The sequence below is a fragment of the Tachysurus vachellii genome, chromosome 1, assembly GCF_030014155.1.
Source record: "Tachysurus vachellii isolate PV-2020 chromosome 1, HZAU_Pvac_v1, whole genome shotgun sequence".
Lineage (NCBI taxonomy): Eukaryota > Metazoa > Chordata > Actinopteri > Siluriformes > Bagridae > Tachysurus > Tachysurus vachellii.
This window is the reverse complement of record NC_083460.1, coordinates 10297618-10311849: the sequence shown is the minus strand read 5'-3', so window position 1 is coordinate 10311849 and position 14232 is coordinate 10297618. Positions and strand designations below refer to the sequence as shown.

The 14232-nt window shown below is 38.2% G+C and overlaps 1 protein-coding gene across 2 annotated transcripts in view; it reads right to left on the bottom strand.

Annotated features, from left to right (window-relative positions):
• klhl24a (kelch-like family member 24a) overlaps positions 1 to 12447 on the bottom strand; it is a 28461-nt gene extending 16014 nt beyond the window's left edge. Inside the window, exons 1-6 of one of the 2 annotated variants that reach the window (XM_060871788.1) lie at positions 12238 to 12447; positions 11730 to 11779; positions 9771 to 10614; positions 8835 to 8950; positions 7482 to 7666; positions 813 to 931 (exon numbers count right to left, since the gene is read on the bottom strand). In XM_060871788.1, coding sequence (XP_060727771.1) covers positions 813 to 931; positions 7482 to 7666; positions 8835 to 8950; positions 9771 to 10571 — 1221 coding nt within the window. In that variant the 5' untranslated portion in view covers positions 10572 to 10614; positions 11730 to 11779; positions 12238 to 12447. The remainder of the gene's footprint in view (positions 1 to 812; positions 932 to 7481; positions 7667 to 8834; positions 8951 to 9770; positions 10615 to 11729; positions 11780 to 12237) is intronic. The other variant, XM_060871780.1, reaches the window with a different exon arrangement.
• Positions 12448 to 14232: the final 1785 nt, after the last annotated feature.

Here is a 14232-nt window from a genome sequence, read left to right as displayed (position 1 = left end):
TTTAAAGCTGGTCAAACTGTGGTACAAGTTACAGCCTAATAAACTCAATGTTAACTGAAGATATTTTTTTATGCATTTCAAGTTGCCAACTTCTGAAATAAACTGGTGGTCTCAGAACAGCCTACAAATTTGTGATCATATAGAATTTAATAATAACTAGATTTGTAAAGTTTGTCGTGACAAACTTTGGTGTTGGCTTTGTGCTGAGTGTTTTCACATATATCACGTCCATTTTGTGGTAATTTTTATTTAGGGCGGGGCTTGACATGACGTCATTCAAACACCCACAACAAAATTCTCCTCATTGTGCTGAGTGTTTTGATATATTATGTCAATTTTGTGGTAATTTTTTTTATTTTGGGGGTGGGGCTGCACGTGATGTCATCCAAATACCCTTGAAGAAGTTCCCTTCATTGTTCTGAGTGTTTTGATAGGTCACATGTCAATGTTGTGGAAAGTTTTTTGATTTTGCATATTTTGGGGGTGGGGCTACAGGACAACCGATAGGCCAGTCGGTAAAACCAATTTAAAACTGTTTTCAGGAGTATCACCCTAAAGGAGCTGGCCAAGTTTGGTGTAGATAGTTCGAAAGCTTGCCGAGAATGGAATTCTGAATGGGATTCTATGTAAAAATAAGGCCCCTTTGAGACCCGGTACCGGAAGTACCGGAACTCAGGTACTTAACCCATTTCATCATCTTATACCCATTTCACCAGAACTTTGAGGTCTTCCATCTAAAGATTTTACACTCTATGGTCCTGTGATTAAATGGAATTTGTGCAGTTCTAAGCCTTTAATGGTTCCACTCTTACCTTTCCTAGCAGAACGGACATCTTGTGCCTCCAGCGGCCCTTGTTGAGCGACGCCACCCTGATCCACAGGTTCAGCTGAGAGTTGTACATCCACACATAACTACTGTTGATGCGTCCACCTGTAAAACAACAAAGGATGTTGTCAGTGATGACAAATTCCTCAGTAAAAAAAAAAACTGATGTTCCCCACATATTTACTGCAGTCCTGGGGAAAAAACTTGCCTAAAATGCATAATGCAACCATGTAACTAGAACATTGTGTTTTTTGAATATTGAGAACCGTCTCAAGTACAACTAATAAAACATTCAGTAAATCAACAGTTCTAGACTGAGCATGCCCAGTACTGAAATTCCCACAAATGTGGCGCTCATTCCAAGTGAGTGATTCTTTAATCCCAGTAACTAAGTCATGCCCAGACACTTCCCCTCTGTTGCCTTTCTCTTCCACTGAATTTCTCTTTCATTTCCTCTAGAAAACACATTACTGCAGGCGATCACTGTGTGTAGTGATGTCTACAGATCACAGGCAGTTTTCATTTTCAAAGGATTTGAGAACAACTGTGCTAAATTTCTATGATTATGATTCTGAATATGATTCACCGAAGATGGATGTAAATAACCACAGATTAAATCAAACATTCAGTACTTTGCTTTTTTTGAGCTGCTGTAGTAAATAAACAGATACATACACATTCATGACCCTATTCTCTTTTACGTAACACCACCAGTTTAAACAGTATAATACGTTCCTTTTTCTGCTAGGCAGCAAAAAATCTGCTGACAATACATTTTTTATATTTACTAAATATGCTCACCATATAGAGTATAAGATAACGCATGTAAAACAGAAAGATGGTGTAGAACCGACGTAATGCTTAACAGAAAACGGTTTAAGATCCGGTGTTTAATGTGTGTCTTTTTTTTTATTTTTTCAGCATTTTATGTAATGGAGACAGCTCATCACACTTCTCAAAAAAAAAGTGTTTGTTTACTATTTTATGCAGTGTTAAGATGATTATATCACAAGGTAGTTAACTACTTGATCTGATTAGTAGCTCAGGCTGAACAGTAACATTAAAAATGTTTATATTTACACAAGATTATAATTTGCAGTTCACTCTTTCTCCTTTGTAGTGTATATGTACCCTGGATAACAAGGAAACAAGCATGCATAGAAAGACTGCTACCAGAGTTCCTGAGAAGAGGAAACAAAACAAAACAAAACAAAAAAACACAAGGAAGTGAAAAGAAGAAGTGGAAAAACGGTATAAAATTAGAACAGCACTTAAAACCTCAGTCATATCCACAAATGGTCATTTCTAGAGTTAAATATCGGACTGCGTTTTGCTGTGCGAGACTCCCGCTGTTAGATTATTATCTGTAACTTGAGCAGATGCACTCGCTTTGACCTGACTGGACATCTATATCCAGGGCTTTCAGATCATGGACACCTGTCACAGATAATTCCCGAAAACGGACAGTAAAGATAGAGCGAGTGTCTGTTACATCAAACAGCAGGATCAACACAAAAGACCACACAGACACACTGCATTACTGTCTCAGGGCCTTTTACAAAACACACTCTAACAGAAGCTATTTATGTCACCACAGAGTAGCTGTCTGGCCTAAAACATAGCTAGAATACACACACAGGAAGCGCACCGCCAGCCTGTCAATCATCATTGTGACAAGTTGAGAAATTCCTTTGTTTAAGGTGAATGAAATGAAACACCCACAGGCTTTAGACTCCTGCAATAACTCTAAAACACAGACAGACACCATATAGTCTGTTAGTAATCAGACTTATGTCTCAAATAGCTCAAAAAGCCTTTATGTGATTACCTCAATCGATCTGAAGTTGAAAGGGGTGTGTAGATCTGAAATAAGCCAGTAAATGTGTTGCATTTGGTCATGTAAACGCTTGACAGGATTTTCCAACAGTCACTTTGCGTCTGCACGTAAGTTTTGTTCGTAATACATGCAACGCAATCGTAAAAACGTATTTGAATCAGATTGCTATGTTTATAGTACATAAAAACATTTGACTTTTAGACTCACATTCAGAATGAATTCATTTGAATTGTTGAACATAGGCGCATGAAAACATATTTCCTATACGATAATCTGTAAGAGCTATAATACACTAACTGAAAGAACAGTAATTATGTAAGAACTGGGCCATGTTGTTATAGGAAAATAAATTGGTACAGTATGCTGTGCCCTGATGTGAAATGATCTCTTACTGTTCTTATTACTCTGAAGTTTATTCTTTTCCTATTAAAGCACAAGATATTTTATTCCTCTTATACCAAAACAATTTGCCAAACATATTTTAAATACATGTTAAATTGAAATGCATTCATCACTTGTTCTCTATTGTTCATGTAATTGCTGCCCACTGTCATAAGCTTTCATTTAACACACCAAACACCAAAGAATTAGTGAAATTCTTTAAAGAAAATTGAAAAGTTTAAAGAGATGATTCCAACCAGCCAAACCTGAAGTGGAATATAATGTGTATTCTTCGGGTTTGGGGTTGGGTAAAAATGTGCAACATTTTCAATGTAGTCCTTTCAGACGTCACTTGTCTAAGGTAAAAGGTGTGCATAGACTGTCTGGTCCATAAGTATTTGGGCAGTGAACCAATTTTCTTACGTTTTTTTTTTCTCTGTTCACCACCACAGTGGATTTGGAATGAAGCAACCCAGATTTGAATAAAAAAAAAAGTGTTTAACAAAAAATGTTGCACATATTAAAGTTTTTTTTTTGGTCGTTTGGTTGCTCCCTGTTCAGGGTCCCCGCAGAAGATCACGTGGTACGCATATCAGATTTGGCACAGATTTTATGCCGGATGACTTACCGAACGCAACCCAAACGTTTTTATCCGGACATGGGATGAGAGCGTGGGATCCTGCCGCTGGACCACCATTAGGCCTGTTGCACATATTAAAAATAATCCTTATAATTATGTTTCTTTTGTGGCAGTGAAAATGGAGGGACTGTGTATAAATGGTTTCATTCCTAAATGGTTAATGCAACGTTGATTTTTTGTATGAAAGTCTACACTTCAATTAAACATTGACTGCTTCATAGGATTCAGACGTTTGTGTACCATGTACTTTATTCAGTTGTGTTATATGAATTGTGTTGTATTGTATAGCATTGTTGATTCTGTAAAAATTGTGTGCGTGCTATATTTCTTCACAACAAAATTTTAGACTCCTGGTATCCTTAGTCTGTGACCTAGCGAACCGCCATCAACTTGTTCATCGACGGAGACATCAAAGCACTGAAAGTGTGAAAAAGTGCCATAAACGTGCACGTATAAAGAGATTTAAAGTAACCATCGAATGTGCGGCTTAATGCATGCAAAATTAAGAACTCATTATTTATTTCATATATTGGTTTATTGAAGAAATTTAATAAATCAATCATCAGAAGACCAGATCTACTGTATGTAGATCCAGTATTGAAGTTTTATACAGAAAAGCCCAGCTGAGGAGATGAGCGTGTACACAAGCAGCATACAGTCACTTATCTCTGCCCATCACGACAGGTGAACAGTTTATCTAACGGTTTGAGAGAGTTACACAAAGCTGCATGTCCTCCTCACTCAGTTTGCTTTTCCATCAAATACTTATCAAGTCCACATTCAGCAGCTTTTCCTTAACAAACACATACCAATGTCCATCTACACACACACACACACACACACAGGAGTGTAAAAGACTAATTATTAAGTTTAACTCGAGTAGAAAAATGTATTTTTATTTCCACAATCCTACCACAATCAACCACAAGAAGCACCTAGAAGTTACTGTAAACCCCTGACTACACCTGCAGTATAAAAGACATAATCATAGACCAACTGACAGTTTGTTGTAAACTGATTACATTTTTTAATCAAAAGGTTTCACTGCCGGCCCTAATAAATATACTTGGTATAGTTGTGGTTAAATTTATACTAATCTACCCAAGTCTAACATACATTGATAGACACTACTTCCCATTCAAGAGCTCAAAACATTCTCAACTGACCTTCACAGAAAGCATCCAGCATCTTTCAAGAGAGACAGGATGAGAGATTAGTCGTTTCAGTTAACGTGTCAGTTAATAATGGAAAGTTGGGAACACTCGTTCACCCATTTCCAGTGCCACCCGTTCATCTTCTGGGGTTTGTGTGATTGTATAATTGAAATGTGTAAACTCCAAAGAAGGAGAGATTTCCTTCAAAGCTCAGATGTCTAAGATGTTTCACATTTCTTAGTAATTTTACAAAAAAAAAAAAAAAACATAGCAGCATGTTTGAGCAAGTCTAAAAGCCTACAGAAATTGACTTCCAGAAGTCTGTACTTACACACAACATGCATTACTCACACACGAAACAAAAGACAAAGGGACAGGGCATTAACAGCATGTGTGTAGTTTATGGTAGGTGTAATGAGTATCATTACCATGCAGACACTTTTTGGCCATGAATCAGCACAGACAAGTGCCAATAAATAAATAAATAAATAAATAAATAAATAAATAAAAATAGCGACCCACAGCTACACAGATAGGATCAAGTTTTGTGCGAGATGTTGTGGATAGAACTGGTAGTGTATCTCCTATGTGCTCAGTGTGAATCAGACTTAACATAAACTACATCATCTCAAACAAGATTACATCATTCTTCACCAATTTACGTTGATAAAGCTCATAACGCAGTAGTAACAATAAAACTCGACACAGACGGGACTGTGGTCAAGGTCGTGTTGGGGTCTGTGCTGCCATGTAATATTACAAAAAAAAAACAAAGACAAAAAAAAAAATACAATAATTATTTAAAATAATCCTATTACTTCTACTACTGCTAATAATTATACTCTAGATATAAACTATAACATAAATAAAGTTGTTTCATTGTAAAAATGGATATTCTTTATTCAGTTGTTTTTGGTTGGTGACCTTTTAAGAAATATAGGATTCAACTGGAAATATGGAATAAAGGACTCGCTGACCTCCTGACTTGGTTTACGGTTTTTTTCTGTACCCGAGGCGCATCAATAACGTAGGAGGAGGGGCAGAATTCACAGTAACTCTATTCTTGGTAGGCACTAGCCCACTGGGGTTAGTTTGCACACTATAAACAAAAGTTCACTACTTTCTTTATCTACAGTTTTAAGCCTCATTTTTTTTTTAAATCTCAGGGAACCTGTTTTTCCCTGCAAACCTCAACGATCACATGGGTGTAACTAGTCAAACCCCACAGAAACTGGGTGTTCTGAGGAAAATGGAATCCTTCACCTGATCATGCGAAGAGGAATGATCAGAAAAACACTTTGAGTACGAGTTTCCTCATATTTCTAAGTGTGGATCAAGTCAAGATGTCAAAAGGCGTTCAACCTGTGAGTCAGAGCTCATACATTTATTTCAGTTTGAAAATGAAATAGCCGGCATTTGATCTTTAGAGCATCTGATCTGATAATGTCATGTAGAAACAGTGGTTTCATTAAGACGTCACTAACAATAAACGTGCACAAAACATATGCAAATCCAAGCATGGCCAACAGTTTTACTCATTTCTGGACAATGCTGTATTTTGCTTAATCGTGACCTCTGGATGGCAGGCATGAAGTCATTTGCTCCGTCCTCTCCAAAAATGTGCAGCCAAACACTTTTGCAGAGGAAACTTGGAACTCAAATCCACCAAGCATCACCAACCCCACCTCCAAACTCCACTGACCTGATGAACAGCCAATCAGACTTAACTCTAGCCTGCACCTACACCAATAAGACTATGGGTCTTGCCATGAGGGAATATTCACAGGCAGCTCTTTCCTGAGCTCACAGAAACAGATGCGATCTTTTTTCCCCTGAACTGTTTCTGCACGTGCCTGAAAATCCTCTTTGCCAACACGGTATGGAAATATAAACCTGTCAAAGAAAAGATTCCTCTGCAAATGAACCGTTCTGAAAAACAAAAACCCGTGAGCGCAGCTGAGTGTTATGTTGGCTGAAATTAGAGAACAGATGTTTACTTGGAACCACCACAGATATGACAAAAAACACTTGCACGACATCCGTGTAAACTACCACTACTGAAAGGAAAACAAAGTCAAATATTTGTAGTTCCTGGCTATAAATAAGAACATTTGAAGTGGTTGAGATTTAGGTTGGTAAAGATGCTTCCTTACCGACATCTCATTCAATGCAGAAGAAACACACACAAGACGTCGCGTTCGGATTTATAGCAGTTAGACAGAAATGCGAGTTTGATAAGATCTCGAATCAGCAAGCTGGAGTAGACAATGGTGAAACTCTACTATGCTGATTAAAAGGGCATAACTAAGCTTGATCACATATAGAGTACTGATTTGGATGCAGTTCTGTAGGTGAAAATACTCTGGATGGAACAGAGGGACAGTAAACTGACCTCAGGATTCACTAAATGCTGACTCACTGTATTAAAGAAGCACACAAAGCTGGTTCTCATGGCACCAAAAACTCTGCATGCTCTGTTGGAAACTAGGATGGAGAACCATTTTGACACCATTAAACATAGTCAGTTATATTACACTCAGGCCTTGATTAAATAATCTAACATTGTAGCTTCATTTTCTTTATGGAAATGGTTGGACGAATGGAAACACACACACAGTGAGTGCATCAGTCAAGCGAGCTCACCTGAGACGAGGATGTCATTGCGCAAGGAGCACACTGCATACTCCGACTTGGTGAACTCAGGGTGTTTGGCCAGCGACTTCCACTCGCCTGTAACAGGGTCATAACAATCTGTGTATGGCAGGTTAAATCCTCCTGCCCTCTCGCTGCCTCCGACCACCACGATGACCTCAGAAAACCCTGTCGACCTGCATCAGACACAGAGAGACCGTCAGATTGTAAAAGTGTGAGCCAAGTGTAGCATTAAGTCTAATGGAAAATGAGTCACAGAAGAGATTTGTTTAGTTAGGAGAATTCCCATTAGCTGTCACTTGAGCAGCAGCTAATCTTCCACATCAAATTTAACACACTAAAAGGAGAAAATAAGAAAAAAATAAAAAGGCAGTAAAAATGAGCAAAATAAACTAAGAATTTCTTATATTACTATATAAACATATAATAATTTACAGTAAACAACTAGGAAGTCAGATAAACCAGTGTGACACTAAAAAAAACACACACACACCCAACTGTTACTGTCTGTTGGACTTTAGGGAACTGTTGTTGTTCTCAAATCGCTACTAGATCCAACAGCAAAGAACAGCATAAATGTTTCCTTATAGGAATTATGAGTGGAGCTGAACAATGTAACCCGCATAACTTGATTTAATCTGATCATGCACGGCCTGGGATTGATTCAGCAGAAAGAGTGTGTGTGTGGTGCTTTGAACAGTTGAACACACCAGTTAATGACATGTTGCAAGAACATACACACACAGCCTAAGATAGTGGGGAGAAGTTCATACCAGAAAGCAAACAAATGAGAAGAGAGACAGCTCTCTGATCTCTCGCTCTCTCTCACATGCACGAACACACACACACACACACACTCACAAGAAGGAGAGAGGGATAGCAGACATTGCCCCTGGGCTAGGCGCGCGTGCAAACACAGAACAAGAAAACAACGAGTTCAGTTGATCTGAATAGGGCGCCAATACTAAAGCTAACTTCAAGCATTGCCCAAATCTGTCATAGCACAGGTTACTGCGAAGGTTCCTGTGTGTCTGTAGGTGTCATTTTACACAATAACCACAGTGCTCTGATAACATTACACAAGCCAAACACACACACACACACACACACACACACACCATTTTCAAGAACATTCTTTTTTGACACAAATGAAGGCCTCTGCTTCAAAAAACACAAAACAAAAATCTGCTACACATTATCTACCTCATCTTGATGACTCACTGTTTTATGTTGAAGATTACAACAGCTTTTTTTTTAGCTGATGACCTTAAATTGTCGTACGATAACACAATCAAGCGTAAACAAGATTATGCTCTCCGCAGAGTTTCAGTATCCATACGGTACCTGCGTGGCCTGGTCCGAGGTGACATCATCTCGTTCCCGAGCACGTGGTAGCGCCGGGCCTCGTGCAGTAGCTGGTAACACTCGGGAGCGTTCTGGATCAGCTGATCTCCCTCCACCTTCCACAGAGACATTGGAACAGGAATGTTGTGTCAGACACCATCATCATAATTACACTGTAAAACTGACATTAACAATTCTAGCAAGTATTCGCAATAATGGATAATGAAATAGAATTGGCATAAAAAAATGTCGCAAATAACAACAAGGCATTCCACGGACTTCAGCTTGCTTCAGTGAATATTCTCACCTGATTTCTGTAGATTTGGAAGCAAAACCTGCTGCTGTAATTATAAAGGCTGTCCTGTGTTCATCACAGGACCCAAACAATATGCTTATACTGAACGTCCTTTGAACATAATCAATAATGTTTGCCTTCTATTGCAACTGTATATATGTTGAGCAGAGGATGAGTCAATGAGTCAACTGAGTATATTCTGAAAACATCACTAGATGAAATGGGAAAATGAGAAAATGTGGCAGGAACATTAATACATGACAATCATGATGCAAGACACTTTAGAGATGAGACAATGTAATAGAAATAGTATTGTTTAGAACATTTTAGTATATCAGTGTCTTTTGTTTTTTTTTGTGCGTGTGATTACAACAGCTAAAAACTTCACTGCAGCTTTTTTCCAACATTGGCAGTGTACCTCGGAATTTTTGGTGTTTTTGTGGAAACTACTTGAATCCGCAAAATTGCAAGCACAGGATCCTTCTTTTAATCTACCATTATTAAAGACGCACAAGTAATTATTTTCTATGATGCCCTCATGTTCGACCCATGTGAATCCAAGAGGACTTTGTCTGAATTCATGTTGTGAAACCAAAATCCTGAAGTAAATGATATATGGCCGCTTTAATGATGCTACTCACCGTCTGTACAAAGTAGTTGGGGTGCAATAACGGCAGCCGGACGTGCTGGAGCAGATCCTTTAGCATTGGCCGACGGTACTCCACGCTGTGGTAAACCCACCTCATGACGGCCTCAAACACCACCTCTTCCCTGCTCACACACAGCTCCTCGCTCGCTAGGTATCCCTCCAGCTCCTCCCTGCGCAAGTCCAGGAACTCCTCATGCTGAGCCACCTCTGGAAAATTCTGCAGCGCGTAGGCTCGACAGCGTCCAGCCAGCTGCTTGAGTGAATGGGTCTCGGCGAAGCGCTGCATACCAAGGCAGTTACATGGATCCAACTGATCCTCAAGGAATTTGGCACAGGCATCTCTCAGGGCTCCAATCTGGAAGAGGCTGGATGTCTCAAAGAGATACTGCACATTTTGTGTGGTAATTGTGGCACGGCCTGTGTAGATATACTGCAACAAGACTTCCATGGCATCAGCTTGGACACCACTGATCTCCACCAGGGTTTGCCGGCTCTCACGGTGGTCGTTGCAGAACATGGCCTTAAAATAGACGCTGCAGGCAGAGAGCATGGCGCGATGGCATGGAAACTCTCGTCCCTGCACACCAATCACAACATCTGTGAACAGACGATTTGTGCGAAACTCGTCAAAAACATGCAGCACGCCCTCAGCGTGTGACGAGCCTGAAGAGAAATCCATGGTGTCGTCCACATTCTTGGGGTCCATCTCAAAGACTTTACGCTTAACAGCCGGCAAGTCAGGGACCACTGCCGGATCCTCACGGTTCACACGTCGTCCCAAAATCAAAACCATGACTGCTGACTGAGGCTGCTTACAGATCAATCACTGACAATCCCTGTGTGGTGATAAAGTACATCAATTTCCTAGCTACACCTGACAACTTTTCTTAATTACTAGTTGATCAAACCATTTTTTTAAAAAAATTCTTGATATATTTAAATATTTATAATATTTGAAAGCAATGGTGATGACGGTTGACAAATAATAATTAAATGTCATTTAAGAAATGAGTATTATAGAACTTACAAATTCTTTTAAACCTTAAACAAACAATTGCATCTCAACTGTAGATTGTGTACTTTTCATAGAAGCATCTCAACAAAACCAAAATGCCTACAAGTTTTAAATCATAGCCTTCTAGTATAAATTAACAATGTGCTACTGATCAGGAAGTTGTTGGTCTTACAGCTGCTCCCTGTTCAGATCATATGGCCCACATATTTGATTTGGCAAAATTTTTCTTTTCTGCCTGATGCCCTTCCTGACTCAACCCTCCCATTTTCCCCTTGCCCAGGATTTGAACCCAGGCCGTGGCAATGAGAGTGCAAGATCCTTCCGCTGGACCACCAGAAGGCTGTACTACTGATTAGGATATTGTTTCTAAATTATGCTTTCGGTTAAAATAATATTTAACCGATATTATTAACCGAGCCAATACGACCAAATTTCGAGAAAACACTTCTGACACACACGTTCAGCACAGTAACACACATCCTGCAAAAATTGCATAATACTGTATTTCATTCAGAGGGAGAGAGAGAGCAAGTGGGCAAATTGCACAACGTTCTTTCTCTCGTTCTTTTTTTTTCCAAACTGTGTCCTGGGGTTGTTTTGATTTTTGGAACATTCAGAACATGCTGAATAATATTAATAATCTTATTTACACACACACACACACACACACACACATATATACACACATACATATATAATATATATATATATATATATATATATATATATATATATGTAAACAAATAATAAAATTCTAGAATAATCAATAAACAGGTGAAATCGGTTTGTCATCATAAAACTGGAGATTAAAAAGTCTTATCCCCACTCCTTTATTGATCAACTAGCTGTCAATTAGTAAAGATTTAGCAGTGACCAAGATAATTTAGATAGTGACCAAGATAATTAAAAATTCAAAAGGATTAAGATTAATATTACCTCCTTATATACAGTAGACTTCTACACTATTCAAGGACGTCGTATTCTACCTGTGACCAAGAAACGCAGAAGGTTGGTACCAAAACATGAGCACAAATCCTATTGTGTGTCCTACTTCTAATTCCACTGTAAACCAAACGTCACCAACTTTTAATGATCCACCGAACGCTGCATTATAAGTGTAGGCCTACAGGCTACAACAGGTGCAATCAAATACAATTTAGAAGGAAATATTAAGATAATTCACTGTCATTTCACGACACTGCTTAATAGGTCCATGTCATTAAACTGACTGAAATTAAAAATGTATAATAAGACGAATAACAAAAACAACCACGTTGTTATCACCTGTTCAGAAACATTGGCGCTCTTGAACACAACAAAGAGACACTACACTTATAACACAACAACAACAAAAAACAACAACAGTATAGTCATATTAATATATTATTGATATTTATCAAATAAACACAATAAGAGTAAAAACTAACTGAACTGCTGAACCTACCTTAAACAAAAGAGGCAAACTTCTCACGTTAACACGTAAATAAACAAAAGAAACAAAGAGCAAAAGAGATGAGACGCATAACTGATTTCCCAAAAGCTCAAATAGTTCGTTTAATTTGGCGGGATAGTACAAAATATATGTATCACCCAAACTTCCCACGTCATATCTTCCACCGGTGTTGACACAAAGGACTCTGTTGAGGTCAATAACGCATAGAGTTTTTATAATAAAGAAAAAAAATCTAAACGGTCAGCTGTTGCAGGGAAACTGGGAAATGTAGTTTAAATGAGCAACAGAGTAATATGCTGGATATCGCACAAGAACTACGTTACCCAGAATTCTCCGCGGCGAGGCCGCCAACGTGACCGACTTTGTTTGCAAACAAAACAAGCGCAGCTAGAGACGGCTGGAGGAAACTTATTTTGAATACGCGTGTTTCAGAAATTGCAAGATTTTTCGTCATTAACGTCTGTCATCCTACAAACACCGAAAACGTGATGGATTTACAGCAAAAACGTCGTCACGTGCGCGGTTAGGTTTAGTGTTTACATAGTGACGCAGCAGCAAAACAAAACATCATGGTGAAACTATGATGGGTGTTCTCTCAGAAATCAGGCTTAATCTGTATGGATCGTTATTATTGATTAGATTATATTAATAAGTCATTGCATTATTAATCAGAGACTTTAAAGCTTTTTTATTTCCTCTCATGTGACCTAAACCCTTGTGTATCATTGCCCTGCTATTGTTAAGAAGTTTTTAATTAACTAGCTCAATTATTAATGATTAATTACCGAGCATTAGATTAGAAAGTAGTTGATTATGCTTAAATAGTGCCTCAAATGCTTAAAAACCCAGATCACTAGGGAACAACCTGGAAAACAAGTCATAATATTTACTGATTATATTAAACATTTGCAGGATAGTCAAAAAAGATGAAATCATTTGAATTTAACATCATTTGGTAAGCTTAACCAAACCAGTAAGCAAAACCTTAATAATTCTGATACTGACCAAGATAGAATATAATCATCATCATCATCATAATGTATGTTCTCTGAAACATTAAGAAGAGTTACAGTATTGTTTAATTTTACTTAATAATTTGACTACATGGTCATGCATTCAGGAAACAAAAAACAGGAAAAGAGAAAATAATTTCCCTGGAAATCGATGTTGTGTTTCTGCTGCCACCTTGTGTCCCTGTTAATAAAAGCCATTCAGCTCCTGTAGCAGAACTTTCAAATTCCCTTGAAGTTACAGGAACAATCAACAACTGTAAACCACATGTAGTCACTGTCCAAATATTGTCTTTTGTTTACTTTCATAATAAAGGTATTAATTATTTAATTTTTTTCTTCAACCACTGTGTACACACAATGACAATAAATAACACTAACTAAATAAATGGCTGGTTAGTGTAAAAGTGAGGGTTACACATCAGCAGTTTTTGTTGACCATGACATTTAACTTCCTTAAATCTGCATAGGTATAACACTGGAATTGTTAGTTTACCTGTCTGTCAACATACCATATCCCCAGCTACTATCGCCCTCTTTTGGTTATTAAAAAATACCCTGAGTTGTTGTGTGATAGACATTGACGGAAGTATAGAAATATGCAATATATACCAGTGTGTGCAGTCATGTAAGTACAGTTCTAGAAACCGAGGCCTACCAAGAGTTATATAGATGTATGGATTCCCAGTGCCAGACGTGACAACTGGATGGAAGTCTAACAGAGAGTACATTAAGAAGAGACCTTGAGAAAAACAGTACTCAGATGGGAACCTGTACTCTTCTATGTGACACGTGATAGTGGGATTATAAATCAATACTCTTTTACAACTTTACAATGGATATAAAAAGTCTGCACGATACGTATGTATAAAAACCCAAGATAAATTATGTCAGGTGCTTCACCCAATCTTAAATTACAGTAGTAATTAGGTTAATAAGCTGGGGTATTGGAGCACAAACAAACAAGAAAATAACT